At 43.2% G+C, this 20,825-nt stretch overlaps 1 protein-coding gene across 4 annotated transcripts in view; it reads right to left on the bottom strand.

Moving 5' to 3' along the window:
* The window catches only part of pnpla6 (patatin-like phospholipase domain containing 6), a 122,407-nt gene that overhangs the window by 64,078 nt on the left and 37,504 nt on the right, over positions 1-20,825 (bottom strand). For all 4 annotated transcript variants that reach the window (XM_060898880.1, XM_060898878.1, XM_060898877.1 and 1 more), the window contains 6 exons: positions 17,112-17,165; positions 16,657-16,744; positions 16,350-16,530; positions 16,095-16,235; positions 12,986-13,145; positions 11,473-11,553 (listed from right to left, as the gene is read on the bottom strand). In XM_060898880.1, coding sequence (XP_060754863.1) covers positions 11,473-11,553; positions 12,986-13,145; positions 16,095-16,235; positions 16,350-16,530; positions 16,657-16,744; positions 17,112-17,114 — 654 coding nt within the window. In that variant the 5' untranslated portion in view covers positions 17,115-17,165. The remainder of the gene's footprint in view (positions 1-11,472; positions 11,554-12,985; positions 13,146-16,094; positions 16,236-16,349; positions 16,531-16,656; positions 16,745-17,111; positions 17,166-20,825) is intronic.

The following is a 20,825-nucleotide window of genomic DNA, read 5'->3' as shown; positions in this document are numbered from 1 at the left end:
AAGTAAAGATGGGAAGAGGATCACCAATCCCCCTAATTCTGCGCCGACAAATAGTGGAGCAATATCAAAAAGGAGTTCGACAGTGTAAAATTGCAAAGAGTTTGAACATATCATCATCTACAGTGCATAATATCATCAAAAGATTCAGAGAATCTGGAAGAATCTCTGTGCGTAAGGGTCAAGGCCGGAAAACCATACTGGGTGCCCGTGATCTTCGGGCCCTTAGACGGCACTGCATCACATACAGGCATGCTTCTGTATTGGAAATCACAAAATGGGCTCAGGAATATTTCCAGAGAACATCATCTGTGAACACAATTCACCGTGCCATTCACCGTTGCCAGCTAAAACTCTATAGTTCAAAGAAGAAGCCGTATCTAAACACGATCCAGAAGCGCAGACGTCTTCTCTGGGCCAAGGCTCATTTAAAATGGACTGTGGCAAAGTGGAAAACTGTTCTGTGGTCAGACGAATCAAAATTTGAAGTTCTTTATGGAAATCAGGGACGCCGTGTCATTCGGACTAAAGAGGAGAAGGACGACCCGAGTTGTTATCAGCGCTCAGTTCAGAAGCCTGCATCTCTGATGGTATGGGGTTGCATTAGTGTGTGGGGCATGGGCAGCTTACACATCTGGAAAGACACCATCAATGCTGAAAGGTATATCCAGGTTCTAGAGCAACATATGCTCCCATCCAGACGACGTCTCTTTCAGGGAAGACCTTGCATTTTCCAACATGACAATGCCAAACCACATACTGCATCAATTACAGCATCATGGCTGCGTAGAAGAAGGGTCCGGGTACTGAACTGGCCAGCCTGCAGTCCAGATCTTTCACCCATAGAAAACATTTAGCGCATCATAAAACGGAAGATATGACAAAAAAGACCCAAGACAGTTGAGCAACTAGAATCCTACATTAGACAAGAATGGGTTAACATTCCTATCCCTAAACTTGAGCAGCTTGTCTCCTCAGTCCCCAGACGTTTACAGACTGTTGTAAAGAGAAAAGGGGATGTCTCACAGTGGCAAACATGGCCTTGTCCCAACTTTTTTGAGATGTGTCGTCATGAAATTTAAAATCACCTAATTTTTCTCTTTAAATGATACATTTTCTCAGTTTAAACATTTGATATGTCATCTATGTTCTATTCTGAATAAAATATGGAATTTTGAAACTTCCACATCATTGCATTCCGTTTTTATTTACAATTTGTACTTTGTCCCAACTTTTTTGGAATCGGGGTTGTACTTTGCATGGCTTCCATGATTTTTAATGACGGCACCAAGTCTTCTAGGCATGGAATGAACAAGTTGGCGACATTTTACAACATCAATCTTTTTCCATTCTTCAACAATGACCTCTTTTAGTGACTGGATGCTGGATGGAGAGTGATGCTCAACTTGCCTCTTCAGAATTCCCCAAAGAAAATAATTTCTTTACACCACAAAGGTGAAGGCTACAAGATGATCAGCAAAGCTTTACTTATCAGTCAGAATACTGTAGCAAAAGTGGTACAAAAATTTAAGAAAGATGGAACTGCAGCCATCTCACAGAGACGTCCAGGTCGTCCACGGAAGTTAACACCTCGACAGGAGCGTCTTCTGATGAGAAGGGTTGAAGAAAATTGGCATGCAAGTTCACTGCAGTTATCTAAAGAAGTAGAAAGCCAAACTGGGGTGACTATTTCCCGTGACACAATACCGCGTACACTGCAGAGGAATGGCATGCATGGATGCCGTCCACGAAAGAAGCCTCTCCTAAAGCCCAGGCACAAAAAAGCCCACCTAGAGTTTGCCAGGGCCCATGCTGACAAAGATGAAGACTACTGGGACTCTATACTCTGGAGTGATGAGACCAAGATAAATGTTTTTGGAACTCATATCATCTCTAGCCGCTTTATCCTTCTACAGGGTCGCAGGCAAGCTGGAGCCTATCCGAGCTGACTATGGGCGAAAGGCGGGGTACACCCTGGACAAGTCGCCAGGTCATCACAGGGCTGACACATAGACACAGACAACCATTCACACTCACATTCACACCTACGGTCAATTTAGAGTCACCAGTTAACCTAACCTGCATGTCTTTTGGACTGTGGGGGAAACCGGAGCACCCGGAGGAAACCCACGCGGACACGGGGAGAACATGCAAACTCCACAAGGCCCTCGCCGGCCCCGGGGCTCAAACCCAGGACCTTCTTGCTGTGAGGCGACAGCGCTAACCACTACACCACCGTGCCGCCGTTTTTGGAACTGATAGCTTCAAAACTGTATGGCGTCACAAAGGTGAGGAATACAAAGAAAAATGCATGGTGCCTACAGTGAAACATGGTGGTGGCAGTGTCCTTATGTGGGGCTGCATGAGTGCTGCTGGTGTCAGGGAGCTGCATTTCATTGATGGCATCATGAATTCACAGATGTATTGCTCTATACTGAAAGAGAAGATGCTACCATCACTCCGTGCCCTTGGTCGTCGTGAACTTTTCCAACATGACTAAACACACATCTAAGGCCACTGTTGGACTTCTGAAGAAGAACAGGGTGAAAGTGATTCAGTGGCCAAGTACGTCTCCTGATCTGAACCCAATCGAACACCTATGGGGAATTCTGAAGAGACAAGTTGAGCATCACTCTCCATCCAGCATCCAGTCACTAAAAGAGGTCATTGTTGAAGAATGGAAAAAGACTGATGTTGCAAAATGTCGCCAACTTGTTCATTCCATGCCTAGAAGACTTGGTGCTGTCATTAAAAATCATGGAGGCCATACAAAGTACTAGATGTAGTAGTTTTTGTTGTGGGGTGTACTCATTTTTGCACCATCCTAATTTGAGTAAAACTGAAAAAATGTGTAATCTAAGTTTATATTATTAACCTTACTTTCATGTTACAAGTTAAACAGATGTTATATTAAACTATGTCTTGTCAACATTTTGGAAATTGTTTGTGTTCAATGAGATATTGTTCCCCTCCTAGAACTGCCACCTTATTGTGGTGGAGGGGTTTGTGTGCTTGAATGATCCTAGGAGCTATGTTGTCGGGGGCATTATGCCCCTGTTAGGGTTTCCCAAGGCAGACAGGTCCTAGGTGACAGGCCAGACCAAGAGCAGTTCACCAAAAAACCCCTATGGAGAAAAAATCCAGGACCGTGACGTCGCCCGGTAGGACGCAGCCGGGGCCCCACCCTGGAGCCAGGCCCGGGGTTGGGGCTCGTATGCGAGCGCTTGGTGGTCGGGCCTTTGCCCATGGGGCCCGGCCGGGCTCAGCCCGAAGAGGCGACGTGGGCCCGACCTCCTGTGGGTTCACCACCCACAGAGGTAGCAGTAGGGGTTTGGTGCAGTGTGGATTGGGTGGCAGTCGAAGGCAGGGGCCTCGACGACCTGACCCCCGGACACAGCGGCTGGCTGTTGGGACATGGAATGTCACTTCGCTGGGGGGGAAGGAGCCTGAGCTTGTGCGGGAGGTTGAGAGGTACCGGCTAGAGATAGTCGGGCTCACCTCCACGCACAGCTTGGGCTCTGGAACCCAGCTCCTCGAGAGGGGCTGGACTTTCCACTTCTCTGGAGTCGCCCATGGGGAGCGGCGGCGGGCTGGTGTGGGCTTCCTTATAGCTCCCCAGCTCAGCCGCCATGTGTTGGAGTTTACCCCAGTGAACGAGAGGGTCGCCTCTCTGCGCCTTCGGATTGGGGAGAGGGCTCTTGCTGTTGTTTGTGCCTACGGGCCAAATAGCAGTATAGAGTATCCGGCCTTCTTGGAGTCCCTGGGAGAGGTACTGAGGGGTGCTCAGACTGGGGACTCCATTGTGCTACTGGGGGACTTCAATGCTCACGTGGGCGATGACAGTGACACCTGGAGGGGCGTGGTTGGGAGGAACGGCCTCCCCGATCTGAACCCGAGTGGTGTTTTGTTATTGGACTTCTGTGCTAGTCACAGTTTGTCCATAACGAACACCATGTTCGAGCATAGGGGTGTCCATAAGTGCACGTGGCACCAGGACACCTTAGGTCGGAGGTCGATGATCGACTTTGTAGTCGTGTCATCTGATCTCCGACCCTATGTCTTGGACACTCGGGTGAAGAGAGGGGCTGAGTTGTCAACTGATCACCACCTGGTGGTGAGTTGGATCCGCTGGCGGAGGAGGAAGCTGGACAGACCTGGCAGGCCCAAACGTATGGTGAGGGTCTGCTGGGAACGTCTGGCCGAGCACTCTGTTGGGGAGGTCTTTAACTCCCACCTCCGGGAGAGCTTTTCCCAGCTTCCGAGGGAGGCGGGGGACATTGAGTCTGAGTGGACCATGTTCTCTACCTCCATTGTGGACGCAGCTGTTCGGAGCTGTGGCCGCAAGGTCTCCGGTGCCTGTCGTGGCGGCAATCCCCGAACCCGGTGGTGGACACCGGAAGTAAGGGATGCCGTCAAGCTGAAGAAGGAGTCCTATCGGGCCATGTTGACCTCCGGGACTCCTGAGGCAGCCGACGGGTATCGGCAGGCCAGGCGTGCTGCAGCTCGGGCAGTTGCGGAGGCAAAAACTCGGAACTGGGAGGAGTTCGGGGAGGCCATGGAGAAGGACTATCGGTCGGCCTCGAAGAAATTCTGGCAAACCGTCCGGCGCCTCAGGGGGGGGAAGCAGTACTCTGCCAACACTGTTTACAGTGCGGGTGGGGAGCTGTTGACCTCGACTGGGGACATTGTCGGGCGGTGGAAGGAATACTTTGAGGATCTCCTCAATCCCACCGTCATGTCTTCCACTGAGGAGATTGAGGCTGATGACTCAGAGGTGGACTCGTCCATTACCCAAGCCGAAGTCACTGAGGTGGTTTGCAAGCTCCTCGGTGGCAAGGCACCGGGGGTGGATGAGATCCGCCCTGAGTATCTCAAGTCTCTGGATGTTGTGGGGCTGTCTTGGTTGACACGCCTCTGCAACATCGCGTGGCGGTCGGGGACAGTGCCTCTGGAGTGGCAGACTGGGGTGGTGGTCCCTCTTTTTAAGAAAGGGGACCGGAGAGTGTGCTCCAATTATAGGGGAATCACACTTCTCAGCCTCCCAGGGAAAGTTTACTCCAGGGTACTGGAGAGGAGAATTCGACCGATAGTCGAACCTCGGATCCAGGAGGAACAATGCGGTTTTCGTCCTGGTCGCGGAACACTGGACCAGCTCTATACCCTTCATAGGGTGCTCGAGGGTTCATGGGAGTTTGCCCAACCAGTCCACATGTGCTTTGTGGATCTGGAGAAGGCATTCGACCGTGTCCCCCGTGGTATTCTGTGGGGGGTGCTTCGGGAGTATGGGGTTCGGGGCTCTTTGCTAAGGGCTGTCCGGTCCCTGTACGAACGGAGCAGGAGTCTGGTTCGCATTGCCGGCAGTAAGTCAGACCTGTTCCCAGTGCATGTTGGACTCCGTCAGGGCTGCCCTTTGTCACCGGTTCTGTTCATAATTTTTATGGACAGAATTTCTAGGCGCAGCCAGGGGCCGGAAGGAATCCTGTTTGGGAACCACAGGATTTCATCTCTGCTTTTTGCGGATGATGTTGTCCTGTTGGCTTCTTCAAACCAGGACCTTCAGCATGCACTGGGGCGGTTTGCAGTCGAGTGTGAAGCGGCTGGGATGAGAATCAGCACCTCCAAGTCCGAGGCCATGGTTCTCGACCGGAAAAGGGTGGCTTGCCCTCTCCAGGTTGGTGGAGAAGTCCTGCCTCAAGTGGAGGAGTTTAAGTATCTCGGGATCTTGTTCACGAGTGAGGGAAGGATGGAGCGTGAGATCGACAGGCGGATCGGTGCAGCCTCCGCAGTGATGCGGTCGCTTTACCGGTCCGTCGTGGTGAAGAAGGAGCTGAGCCAAAAGGCGAAGCTCTCAATTTACCGGTCGATCTACGTTCCGACTCTCACCTATGGTCATGAGCTTTGGGTAATGACAGAAAGAACAAGATCGCGGATACAAGCGGCTGAAATGAGTTTCCTTCGCAGGGTGGCTGGGCGCTCCCTTAGAGATAGGGTGAGAAGCACAGTCACTCGGGAGGAGCTCGGAGTAGAGCCGCTGCTCCTCCACATCGAGAGGAACCAGCTGAGGTGGCTCGGGCATCTTTTTCGGATGCCTCCTGGACGCCTCCCTGGGGAGGTGTTCCAGGCATGTCCCCCCGGGAGGAGGCCCCGGGGAAGACCCAGGACACGCTGGAGGGACTATGTCTCTCGGCTGGCCTGGGAACGCCTCGGTGTTCTTCCCGAGGAGCTGGCCGAGGTGTCTGGGGAAAGGGAAGTTTGGGCTTCCATGCTTAGACTGCTGCCTCCGCGACCCGGTCCTGGATAAGCGGAAGAAGACGAGACGAGACGAGAGATATTGTTTAAAATGTTACTTTTCAAAAGGGGTGTGCTCATTTACGCTCAGCACCGTAACATATACTGTATATAATTATCATATGACCCATACGGACCCATGTGGCGCTTTTAATAAAAGCGTTGGGAAAAGTCACATGACTGGGCAGATACGGATTTTTGAATCTGGTCCGGAAAAAGCCGTATGTGGCCCCAAGCCATATGTTTCCGTCGCTTCCACTGTTTTCATTTTGCTCTGAATTGTTACTTTAAAAAAATGAGCGACATAGCTGTACACAGTGAAAGTGAATTTTATGATCCAGATGATTTATCAGACACAGACCTAATTGAACAAGCTGAAATTATTGAAGAAAATGGAGAAAAAATAAAGGTTCTTTTGAGCAAAGAAATTCACTTGTTTATACAAGGGCACATCCATTATTCTGAAAAAATGATGTTTTGTTATCAAGTCCCTGCAATGACCTGCAGTGTCCAGGGTGTACCCCGCCTCTCGCCCATAGTCAGCTGGAATAGGCTCCAGCTTGCCTGCAACCCTGCACAGGATAAGCGGTTACGGATAATGGATGGATGGATGTTATCAAGTCCTCATCAGATGTAGAAGACTGAACTGACTCGACTGCCGACTCGACTCTATTTTGTTTTCAAATCCAAGTTCTTTTTTGTTGACTTTAAGAACTGAAGGCAAATTTATCATCAATATTCTATTTCTCTCATTTTATTAAACATAGGAATGCATTTCTGACAGCTATTTTGTCGCTGCTATAGCAAGTTATGAGTGTTTGAAATATGCTATGGAATATATCAGTCCATATGTCAAAGCAATGGCCGTAAACATATGGAAGCAATTTTGTGCCAAAATGTTCATACAATACTTTTGAAATATCAAACGAAAACGACAAATCAAAATACAAAAAAAGAACAAAAAGTCAATTTTTTTAGACTGGCAAACAAATTATTCGTGTAATCGTGCAAAATATCAGTCTATTACTCTTCAGAAACCTTTTATTTTTGTTCCGCGTCTTTCTCAGTTTTGTTTGATGTAATTTATTTTGGTTGCGATTCCAGCTTTCTCGTTTGCGCTCCCTGACTTTTTGCTTGCAGTTTTGGCACAAACTTGACGTGTGGGTGGGCTGTCCAGGAACGCATTCCCATTGGCTAACTTGTGTTTGACTGACAGCTACGCTCAGCCATTCCCTACTCGGATTCTGGCGGACTGTTTGACGAGTGACCGATCCATTGACAGTAAACAAGGATCGAGTGGACTTCAGTGGCGACTATGATACTGAATTTACACTTTGTTGAATTAATTCAGTATCATAGTCGCCACTGAAGTCCACTCGATCTTTATTTACCGTCAATGGATCGGTCACTCGTCAAACAGTCCGCCAGAATCCGAGTAGGGAATGGCTGAGCGTAGCTGTCAGTCAAACACAAGTTAGCCAATGGGAATGCATTCCTGGACAGCCCACCCACACGTCAAGTTTGTGCCAAAACTGCAAGCAAAAAGTCAGGGAGCGCAAACGAGAAAGCTGGAATCGCAACCAAAATAAATTACGTCAAACAAAACTGAGAAAGACACGGAACAAAAATAAAAGGTTTCTGAAGAGTAATAGACTGATATTTTGCACGATTACACGAATAATTTGTTTGCCAGTCTAAAAAAAATTGACTTTTTGTTCTTTTTTTGTATTTTGATTTGTCGTTTTCGTTTGATATTTCAAAAGTATTGTATGAACATTTTGACACAAAATTGATTCCATATAAACGAGATTCGTTGAGACCTGTGCGAGACATTGTAGGACGGAAGCAAAACATACAGCGGAAATCAAAGTGACCGACATCTGCCAACGTCGTTAAAAGAGGTGCGTGCCCTCTTTCGAATGCTGATGTAATCAAGCTGAAAGTTTTGTGTGTTTTGATAGCAATCAGGAAAGTTTGAAAAAAGTAGGCAGTAATCGTCATTTAAACTCGTTTTTGTGCAATATTTCGTTTGGAAAACAGCTTTCAAAATGGCGGCACTGACACCTGGCCGACACTTCACGTTTCAAAGTCTCGCACAAGTCTCGTGAAGATTGCGCGGATAAGCGACGCCTGCCGTGGACCGAACGAACTAAATTCAACATGGCTAAAAACCGAATAGGCCGATAAGTATAATATTTAATTGCAATTAGTTGCCAATACGAGTCACGATATAAGGTTACTAAAACCGAAAACGTAATTGAATAACACGTTAATTAAGAAATAAAGCAAGTTTAAAAATGACTTCAGTTCTCCTTTAATAGGTTTGCACTGACGTCTCCATGAGCTGACCAGAGTTTGAACTGACTTTTACTAACGATGTTATCTTAAAATCGTTTTCATTTCGGGAGAACAGTAAAGTCAGTTGTATTTTATCAAATTGTCATTTCAAACTTGTGCAAAGGTGATTCAGCATATAAATGGTTTGCTGTCAATCAAATCGTTTTTCGGACGCTGTTGTTCAGTGTTTTCCTACGGTGTATGTGAGTTAAAAAAGGTCACATGACAAAATGCTTATTGACTGAGTGGAAGGGCCGGATGGGAAAATATTTGGCTCTTGGTCATTTGTACGGACCTCGCTATGCTCGGTCTGTGCAGTATGACCTCAAGCCAAATATTTTCCTGTCCGGCCCACCCACTCAGTCAATAATTACACATTTTTTTCGCGGTGCGGTTTCCATCAAATCCTGCGCTCTGATTGGCTGGCGAGTGGGTCTGTATCCTACGATACGGACCCCGGTTACGGACCTCTGACAACTCGCTCGTTCACAACAACAAACATAGTAGCATTTTTTTGTCAACATTTATCTTTTTTTTTATAAGATTTATTTATAAGATTATCAAAAATCTTATAAATTTTTGCCAGCATTTCTCAGGAGAATAGCATTAATTTTACAGCATGGATAGTGATAACGACAGTGTTCACAGCGAAAGCGAGTTTTACTACCCTGAGGAAGAAGAAATAAAAGAAAACATTTCAGGAGAAAGCTAAAAACCTGTAACTGTTGCTAACGCCGACCAAAAACATGGCTGAATCCTGAATGACTCCTATTTGTATAAATAGGGGACTACATCAGCGGCAAAATGTAGTTTTTTTTCCTGCCATGGAAGTGCACTTGTATACCGAGGAGGAAGCCATTTGCATTACAGCCATGAATGAGGATTCAAAATGGTGGCTCGCCTCGGCTCGGTTTTCCCTTTCGGGCGCTCTCGTTTTCTGTTAGAATTTGGTAAAGAAAAAAATAAATATATTATTTACCAGCTTAAGGTCGGTCCGTATGGTGAAATACCGTGACCTCAGCCTTGAATACTGACCTCAGCCCAGAGGGCCTCGCTCAGTACTTTCAAGACCTCGGTCACGGTATTTCATGATAAGGAACTCCCAGCTGGTAAATAACATATACAGTGGGGCAAAAAAGTATTTAGTCAGCCACCAATTGTGCAAGTTTTCCCACTTAAAAAGACGAGAGAGGCCTGTAATTTTCATCATAGGTACATTTCAACTATGAGAGACAGAATGGGGGGAAAGAATCCAGGAAATCACATTGTAGGATTTTTAATGAATTAATCGGTAAATTCCTCGGTAAAATAAGTATTTGGTCACCTACAAACAAGCAAGATTTCTGGCTCTCACAGACCTGTAACAACTTCTTTAAGAGGCTCCTCTGTCCTCCACTCGTTACTTGTATTAATGGCACCTGTTTGAACTCGTTATCAGTATAAAAGACACCTGTCCACAACCTCAAACAGTCACACTCCAAACTCCACTATGGCCAAGACCAAAGAGCTGTCAAAGGACACCAGAAACAAAATTGTAGACCTGCACCAGGCTGGGAAGACTGAATCTGCAATAGGTAAGCAGCTTGGTGTGAAGAAATCAACTGTGGGAGCAATTAATAGAAAATGGAAGACATACAAGACCACTGATAATCTCCCTCGATCTGGGGCTCCACGCAAGATCTCACCCCGTGGGGTCAAAATGATCACAAGAACGGTGAGCAAAAATCCCAGAACCACACGGGGGGACCTAGTGAATGACCTGCAGAGAGCTGGGACCAAAGTAACAAAGGCTACCATCAGTAACACACTACGCCGCCAGGGACTCAAATCCTGCAGTGCCAGACGTGTCCCCCTGCTTAAGCCAGTACATGTCCAGGCCCATCTGAAGTTTGCTAGCGAGCATTTGGATGATCCAGAAGAGGATTGGGAGAATGTCATATGGTCAGATGAAACCAAAATAGAACTTTTTGGTAAAAACTCAACTTGTGTTTGGAGGAGAAAGAATGCTGAGTTGCATCCAAAGAACACCATACCTACTGTGAAGCATGGGGGTGGAAACATCATGCTTTGGGGCTGTTTTTCTGCAAAGGGACCAGGACGACTGATCCATGTAAAGGAAAGAATGAATGGGGCCATATATCGTGAGATTTTGAGTGAAAACCTCCTTCCATCAGCAAGGGCATTGAAGATGAAACGTGGCTGGGTCTTTCAGCATGACAATGATCCCAAACACACCGCTCGGGCAACGGAGGAGTGGCTTCGTAAGAAGCATTTCAAGGTCCTGGAGTGGCCTAGCCAGTCTCCAGATCTCAACCCCATAGAAAATCTTTGGAGGGAGTTGAAAGTCCGTGTTGCCCAGCGACAGCCCCAAACCATCACTGCTCTAGAGGAGATCTACATGGAGGAATGGGCCAAAATACCAGCAACAGTGTGTGAAAACCTTGTGAAGACTTACAGAAAACGTTTGACCTCTGTCATTGCCAACAAAGGGTATATAACAAAGTATTGAGATGAACTTTTGTTATTGACCAAATACTTATTTTCCACCATAATTTGCAAATAAATTCTTTAAAAATCAGACAATGTGATTTTCTGGATTTTTTTTCTCATTTTGTCTCTCATAGTTGAAGTGTACCTATGATGAAAATTACAGGCCTCTCTCATCTTTTTAAGTGGGAGAACTTGCACAACTGGTGAATGACTAAATACTTTTTTGCCCCACTGTATGTATGTGTGTGTATATATATATATATATATATATATATATATATATATATATATATATATATAGAGAGAGAGAGAGAGAGAGAGAGAGAGAGAGAGAGAGAGAGAGATGTGGATGCGGCTTACTGTGATGACATCCAGAATGCTCAGTAAACTATGAACTGAATCTCCTGGGAACACCTCTTTAACCACTCCATCCTTCCCATCCTTCAGAGAGAGAGAGAGAGTATAAAAATCCTTCTTTAATTCTCAAGCTTAAGATTAAAGGAAGGTTTTGATCTGTAAACTAAATGATATGACGGTACTGTGATGAAACACATCAATGCTGGTGTTAATATTCACAAAATGACCATTTTTATAAAAATCAGCGTTTTATGGGTTGAAAGTGGCTCAAAACACAATTTACTGGTCGAAATCATCCTGAACCTTGCAAGGCCGATGCAGATGTCGAGTCGACTGTTTGGGACTTAATGAAATTACATAATGAAATTTTTATTTATTTTTATAAAATAATGATTAAATAATATATTATTCATTTTTATTTATGAGATATTTTTATTTAAAAATAATTATATTAACACGCCCTAATCAGAGGTGGGTGGTTCCCAACCCTTGAGTGGGAGCCTGTGAAACTGCGCACAGTTTCAAATATACACTGATCGTTCACAGTTAGTTTATGTCCCCCTCCTCGCCCTGCCCTCTCCTCAGCCCCTCCATACCTATTTTTTGGCATTTTTCAAAATTATGCAGGGGGTGGAATTAGGCTCAGAGCTAGGAGTGAAGTTCCACTTGAAATAATATGAATAAATATTAATGTGAAACATACATTATTGTAGAACACTCCAGTGGGGCTGCTGAATAATTATTCTGTTAACCAACATCCCAAAACGTTGAAATATTTTGTTGATTAATGGCTGAAATTATTCATATTTGGCCCATTATTTGACAAATTATCAATAATAAATCAATAACAGCTGAAATTATATAAAATATTCTGTTGAATAATTGCCTGAATGTTTAAATTCATCTTTAAGGAATAAAAGAAAACCAGAAGTACAACCTCTTCTGTGTGACCTCACCCCATTAAAGAGCTTAAATCATAAAATGGAAATATTTAATCAATTTGTTGAAGCAATAAACTTGTGGGGCAAGTGTTTCAGAGGGAAGAATTTGTGGTTATGTTTACTAAAGCTTTTAGATCAGCTCAAACTAAACAATGAAGTGCTGTTGTTTCAGCGTGACGGTGTATGAAAACCACAGAACCATCAGGAACGTGTCACTGTATTATTACTCAGGAAGAACAGCAGCCCTTAGACTTCTATTGCATAAAGGAGTTTGATGTTAGAGATTTTGTCAAATGTCTACATCCTTGTCCATGGTGCTCACACTTGAGCCACAGATGCAGGAGATAGAAATGAAACAGCAACAAAACCCCACAGCAGGTCAATGGAAAGGATCTAACACCTGTTCTGATGACAAAACCATTGATACCAACAGCTAGAGATATATCGTTAGTATATCGTTAGTGCTCTAACACGATGTTAGAGCTATTGACCCGATACACAAATACAAGACAATGAGTGTGAAGGAGAACGGGGAAAAGGGCACCGACTTGCACACATACAGTACACCCACCCACCTGCCCAGTAAGGCAGAGCTCCAGTTTGCCATCCTGCACCACGTAGATGCTGCTGTCTGGTTGTCCGGGTCTGAAGACGTACTCGCCCTGTTGGAACTGCAGGAACACCATGTGCTTACACAGCTCCAGAAACAATGGCTTCTCAAAGTGGCCCAATACGCTACACACAGAATACAGACACGCACTTGATGTAAAGTAATTTCAAAACCTACTCTCATTACAAAGCATATTTCAATTTCACGATGATGATCCCAACTGTGAAAGTGGAAAATTGTCCCAATGCCAACACCTCAATATCACCCTCCTCTGATTACAACCCCTCCCCATCTGTGACTGGACGGCGGTTGCATTTCAGCATGGAACGTCTTTAACACACTGCTGAACGTGACGTACCACGTAACATGAAACTGCACTCATTTCTGACACAAATTCTTGTGTTTTTATTGTTTTTCACCAAAGAGCTCAAGCAACGCAAGAGCAGTCCAGTGGTAGGCGTATCAGACGCTCGCTGGCCGTGCTGCGAAAATTGTGCATGCAGACGCTCATCTAAGTTTCCAAATCTGTCATTGCGTCACTCTTGAATATTATCATTAAAAAGATTATAATCTCTGCTTTCTAAAGAAATTTATCTCGTTAAGATCGGTTCAGTACTTTGGGAGTAACGGCAGGTTGAAGTTGGTACAACAGAGTAAAAACTCTGCTCGCAGGACGTCAGGAAACTGCTGGTGAATTTTGAGTCACGGGAAAGTGCTCAGGCTCGCTCGCTCTCTCTCTCTCTTCTGATCGGTTTCTGACCGGATTACTCGTGAATATCAACCAGATAACTTTTATAGGGATGTTCTCTCGCTCTCACTGTTTCTGATGAAGTATTCAGAAAAATTTTCTGTCTGCTAGTTTTGATGTAATGCTTCACGGGAGACTTTGAAGTGACTTTTCATAGCTTTACCTACTTATTTTTTTTTTTAAATCGAACTGATTCATGTAAATAAATAACTAGTTAGAATATAACTGCAGTTGTTTTGATGAAAAATATTGAGATCTTAGTGGTCGGAATGAGGTTTAAAAAAACCGGAAGTCAGAACCGCGAGTGTCAATTTCAGTTCAATTAGTTGGAATTGTTTATTGGCTGTTGATCACGCAGTTTTTTCGAGGTTCGCCTTGAAAGCTATGAATATTAATCACAATAATCATTTATATTCTTTCATATAAACACTAGTAGGCCCTACTTTTGAGAAATACAAAGGCCTACAGAGCACAAAGAGGGGTTTAGAAATAATCTTTTATTACTTTTTTAGTTTGATAGAGAATGGTAGATGTGAATGATATTCAATGCTTATTGATGCATATTTTATAATTAACATTGATTTCTCCTTCCTTGTGATGTATAAATGGGAGTTAAGATCAGCTTTATATTGCACAAATAAAGCCATTTGGTGAAACTTGGAAGAAAAGAGTGTACCGATTTAACGGTTTTATCGAATTAGCATAACTAATACTAAATTTGCATAATTTGTCTTTATTAATTTTTCAAACCTTTTATTTAGTATACAACAGTCTATGTGCCTGCCAATTTCCATGTAAATATCTTGAATAACGGGGGCGTCATGGCTCAGGTAGCTAAGGCGCCATACCATAAATCCGGGGACCCGGGTTCGATTCCGGCCCGAGGTCATTTCCCGATCCCTCCCCATCTCTCTCTCCTGCTCGTTTCCTGTCCTGTCTCTGCACTGTCCTATCCAATAAAGGTGAAAAAAAAGCCCCAAAAAATCTTTAAAAAAAAAAAAAAAAAATATCTTGAATAACAGAAAAGTTATTCAGAAAAACACATTTGATCTCATCGGTTAATGAGGCCCATTTTGGACCATGTGATCCGAATACATCATATTAACTAGCCTAGTAAACTAGACCCACCCGCCTAGCGGCCAAAAATATTTTTGCCTAGCGAGTGGGTCTAGCCTTGCACCATATAAACAAAAACACCCCGGGCATCAAATCGTGCCCGCCAATCACAACGCAAGGTTTTTGTTTGGATTCTTTGGGCGGGCTTTTGCAGGAGTGACGACAAAGCTGCGCAACGCTGGAGAAAGCACAACAGGGAAGATGGCTACAGGCTAGTGAACAGCGCGCGTTTGACTCCGCTTTGGAATCAGTTTTAGAAGAATTAGACTTGGAGTTTTCGTTGAAACATGAGCAGGAAGAGGCTCTCCGCTCATTCCTTTTCAAGAAGGACGTTTTCGCTGTTTTGCCGACCGGCTATGGCAAAAGTCTGATCTACCAGCTGGCTCCGCTCGTAGCCAAAAGGATGGGGCTAGTTTGTGCAGTACGAAGAATTAATAAACAGCTTTGAAACATTACTTTTTGATTGTTTCTTATTTTCCCGTTATTTTAAATTTAAGGGAAATTATTTCACCAAACACCACTAAATAAAAACTCTCAAAAACAGTTTAAGCAAACCCTTGAAAAACACTTGAAAAAAAAATAAGAGTTATGTGGTACAGACTCCAAACTTGTGGTCATTATCTCCAAACTTCTTAATATCTAGAACCTGTTTATTAATTAATACGCATTTTGAAAAATTATTTATTTCAAGGCCTCCCCCACTGCTTTCTGTCGCTCTGACTACGTCACAGTCACTGTTGCGCTGATTGGTCAGAGCGTTGGCCTATACGCACAGAGACAGTTTGAAAGACAGCGGGTTGTTCCACCCCCACCCATCGGAAATGTCTACGGATCGAGGCCAGACTAAATATTCACATTTAGTCTGGCTTGCCAGGCTATCATATTACTGCAGTTTTCTAAAAATGAAGCCATTTCTTCAATCTTTGATTTGTAATATCTCAAGAACGGATAAACATATTTTAATTCTGTAAAAAGTATGTTGTTTTGCAATCGTTTCTTCAGTCAGTGAGACCAGTTGCAAGCAATGTGGACTGAATTTGAATTTTCACGTTTAGCGTGGTATGCTTTCTGTACGTCATGACCAATAGCATTCGTGTGTTGTATTTTACATTTTAATATGATCGCTTTTTAATTGTGGCATGGAATCTTGACCATACATACAGGAGAGTCATGTCGCCCTTTATGACCAAACTAGCAAGCATTTATTTACCGCACGTTCTTGAGCATGTAGAGCACTTCTGAGGGTAGGTGCGAGTTGGCGACATCAAACTCTGTAAGATCGGCCTCGAGCACTGAGGGAGGAGGCTCCTTCATCTGCAGGGTGGGTACCTCCTTCTTAAAGCGCAGGATCCTGAAAAAAAGAAAGTGAGAGAGAGAGAAAGAGACAGCGCGCACAAAATGATGAGAAATTTCTCCAATGACATCATATCGCCCAACAGAGAAGCTAGTATTACTCTAAGTTTACTTTTTGGCAATGTTGAGCATCTTCTGTTTCTTCTTCAGTCTCGGACGGGAGGAAGAGGATGATGACGTTCCGACTAAAGACGAGGTGGACTGAGAGACTTTCCTCATGATCTTCCTGCCATAGAATAAAACTTTGTCCCTTTTGCGGAAACGGTATTTGGGGGCTTCTTGAGCCGCGAGGTCTGCAAAAGCACGTAAGCACCAAAGCCAGAAGATTACACGAGACATCATTAGAAGTCACTGTAGAATATAAAAAGCAGGTTGTCCTAGATGACAGGGAATGTCTAGACAACATTTCAGACACTCACTCCGAAGGTGAATCCTGCGCAGCACAAAGAAAATGAAGGTGGCAATGAGGACTATGGCGATGCCAGCACCAAGCACTATTCCCACCATCTTAGAAAGAGAGAACAGAATAAAGGAAATAAAAATCAGGGGAAAAGAGTCACGAACAGAGAGTGCCGAAATGTGTACAAGTTACTACTGCAACATTTAAGAATTTGGATCAAGACTTACCGTATGGAAGCATATGGAAATTTCTTAGTATGAAAACTATCAAACCTATACTACAAACCTAGATTTTAAAGCACGTGTAGTATATTTCTAGGTTAATATCAGCCACTGATCTTGCAAGATCATTATCTCCACTGGTAACAATCATGTAATTATTTTGGATTTCCTGATGCAGGAAATTATTCCGCATTTACTAAAGAGATTCATAATGTTGTCCTCTGTAATTTGTGTAATATTTGTATATACTAACCATGCTGGTCTGAAGCTGGTCTTCCACAAATGTCTTTATATTTGCAACTCTGTCCTGCAGAGAAAAATATAACAAATGCTAGCTCTATTTTCATATTATATATATATATATATATATATATATATATATATATATATATATATATATGCACATGATATTACATGGTTGTGCGAAGAGTGAGTGAAGCAAACAAGTAAAAATATTTTCAACACGAGAAGATAAACTTCATATCTTCACGCCACCGTGTAATGTTCTTTATATTATATGGACACCTCCACAAAAAACGACGCAAGTTAATCAAAAGAATTTTAATTTTGAACCGGTTCACCAACACACGTCTTGTCAGCGGGAAAACACTGGGAGTGACGTCATCGGAGTGAAATATCGGGAATTATTATACATCCAGGACACTTTTTCGATGGAATCAAAACGTGTTCTATTCACTTCTACCGGATTTCATTCATTTGGTTTGATAGCATGCAATATTGTTAGCATATCGCTTATCCTACGTGTATTACGTCACTCTACCCAATGGAGAATCAGCGTTGAATATGGTTTACGATATCGCATGGTTATCAAGACATGACGTCACACGTCGGAGACGTAAAACTTCTGTGCTACCGAGGGACTGTGAAAATTAGTAAACGAACATGGCTGCCAGGTTTGCTTCGTTAAATCCGGAAGATTTTGAAACACCCGAAAGGAATGTGTATGTATTATAGTAATAATAATAATAATAATAATGTTGGCTAGCTTTTTTTCGTGGTATATCAGATATATTCCATTCAGCTAGCATGATATTGAACTCGTCTTCGAACTGTTCATCATGCTAGCTGAATGGAATATATATCTGATAGACCACTCAACGCCAACCGATATTATTTAAATATGTCACTCAGATCCGCGATGTATTTCGGATGAAAAATGCAAGTTTTTCAACACGAGAAAATAAACTTCATATCTTCAAGCCAATGTGTGATTTTCTTTTTATTATAGAGACACATTCACAAACAAAACGTGCCCAAATTTATCAAAACAATTCATCGATTTCCTTCAGAGTGACGTATAGAGATTTAGGTCATGGTTTTGGATCTCCATGTCCCGGATGTACCACGTATCAAAAGTGCAAGTGGTGTGTTTCCTAGTAAAACACTCATGTCCATATATATATATATATATATATATATATATATATATATATATATATATATATATACAGTGGGGCAAAAAAGTATTTAGTCAGCCACCAATTGTGCAAGTTCTCCCACTTAAAAAGATGAGAGAGGCCTGTAATTTTCATCATAGGTACACTTCAACTATGAGAGACAGAATGAGAAAAAAAATCCAGGAAATCACATTGTAGGATTTTTAATGAATTAATTGGTAAATTCCTCGGTAAAATAAGTATTTGGTCACCTACAAACAAGCAAGATTTCTGGCTCTCACAGACCTGTAACAACTTCTTTAAGAGGCTCCTCTGTCCTCCACTCGTTACCTGTATTAATGGCACCTGTTTGAACTCGTTATCAGTATAAAAGACACCTGTCCACAACCTCAAACAGTCACACTCCAAACTCCACTATGGCCAAGACCAAAGAGCTGTCAAAGGACACCAGAAACAAAATTGTAGACCTGCACCAGGCTGGGAAGACTGAATCTGCAATAGGTAAGCAGCTTGGTGTGAAGAAATCAACTGTGGGAGCAATTATTAGAAAATGGAAGACATACAAGACCACTGATAATCTCCCTCGATCTGGGGCTCCACGCAAGATCTCACCCCGTGGGGTCAAAATGATCACAAGAACGGTGAGCAAAATCCAAGAACCACACGGGGGGACCTAGTGAATGACCTGCAGAGAGCTGGGACCAAAGTAACAAAGGCTATCATCAGTAACATACTACGCCACCAGGGACTCAAATCCTGCAGTGCCAGACATGTCCCTCTGCTTAAGCCAGTACATGTCCAGGCCCGTCTGAAGTTTGCTAGAGAGCATTTGTATGATCCAGAAGAGGATTGGGACAATGTCATATGGTCAGATGAAACCAAAATAGAACTTTTTGGTAAAAACTCAACTTGTCGTGTTTGGAGGAGAAAGAATGCTGAGTTGCATCCAAAGAACACCATACCTACTGTGAAGCATGGGGGTGGAAACATCATGCTTTGGGGCTGTTTTTCTGCAAAGGGACCAGGACGACTGATCCGTGTAAAGGAAAGAATGAATGGGGCCATGTATCGTGAGATTTTGAGTGAAAACCTCCTTCCATCAGCAAGGGCATTGAAGATGAAACGTGGCTGGGTCTTTCAGCATGACAATGATCCCAAACACACCGCCCAGGCAACGAAGGAGTGGCTTCGTAAGAAGCATTTCAAGGTCCTGGAGTGGCCTAGCCAGTCTCCAGATCTCAACCCCATAGAAAATCTTTGGAGGGAGTTGAAAGTCCGTGTTGCCCAGCGACAGCCCCAAAACATCACTGCTCTAGAGGAGATCTGCATGGAGGAATGGGCCAAAATACCAGCAACAGTGTGTGAAAACCTTGTGAAGACTTACAGAAAACGTTTGACCTCTGTCATTGCCAACAAAGGGTATATAACAAAGTATTGAGATGAACTTTTGTTATTGACCAAATACTTATTTTCCACCATAATTTGCAAATAAATTCTTTAAAAATCAGACAATGTGATTTTCTGGATTTTTTTTTCTCATTCTGTCTCTCATAGTTGAAGTGTACCTATGATGAAAATTACAGGCCTCTCTCATCTTTTTAAGTGGGAGAACTTGCACAATTGGTGACTGACTAAATACTTTTTTGCCCCACTGTGTGTGTATATATATATATATATATATATATATATATATATATATATATATATAAAAAAACACATTACACACACAGAGTATATATTTATATTGATCAGTAACATGACTTTGCACAATAGTAAATATAACTATAGACATAAGTGTGACGTGTCATTCTATACTTTATAAAGAATAGCAATTGTTGATAAATTGCTTTGTTATACGAGGAATAAAACTATTCAGGACGTACTGTTTGAAGAAAACTTCAGGGTGGTAACAGTAACTCCACTTCACCAACCTGTCCTTAAACATAACCATTTCTCCTCCATCTTCTTCCACATTCTCTCAATAATACTGTATATTTAATCATTTCTGCGCAGTCCTCAATCCTTCCAGCTGCTCCTACACGCTTTCACAGGCTCCTCCTCTCGCATTCCTGGCTTTATCTTTCCAGCCGTCATTCTTCTCTTTCATAAACTCCTCTCCATATGTTGCTAATACAAGTCTTATGAACTAGTTATACTGTATATTCTAGTTTCGCTTCCAACCTCACAGCCAAAACAAAAGGAGACCGATTTTATATTCCAGCATGGATCAGCATGTAATGTATGAGAAATAACATGGAGCTTAAGGTTGGAAAATAAGAGACGAGAATATGAAAAATGGAGAAGTGGACAGCGAGCACTGAAATCCAAGCTTGCATAGCTGTGTAGACTTTAATGAAAGTTTAGCTTTGTGAGTTTTCTTCTTGAGTGCATTATATGCCCTCAAGACATCTGATTTTATTCTATTCACATTCGCTGGATATGAGCAATCGCGTGCTCTGACTGGCTACTCTACTACTAGGCTATCAGCTCATATACCATGAGTAGAGAAAAACAAAATAGCGAAGCGTGTTGCTGAACCAACCGAGGAC

This window comes from Neoarius graeffei, chromosome 18 (genome assembly GCF_027579695.1).
Source record: "Neoarius graeffei isolate fNeoGra1 chromosome 18, fNeoGra1.pri, whole genome shotgun sequence".
NCBI classification, from domain to species: Eukaryota; Metazoa; Chordata; class Actinopteri; order Siluriformes; family Ariidae; genus Neoarius; species Neoarius graeffei.
Note: the sequence above shows the minus strand (reverse complement) of the source record. Positions and strands in the feature narration are given on the sequence as shown.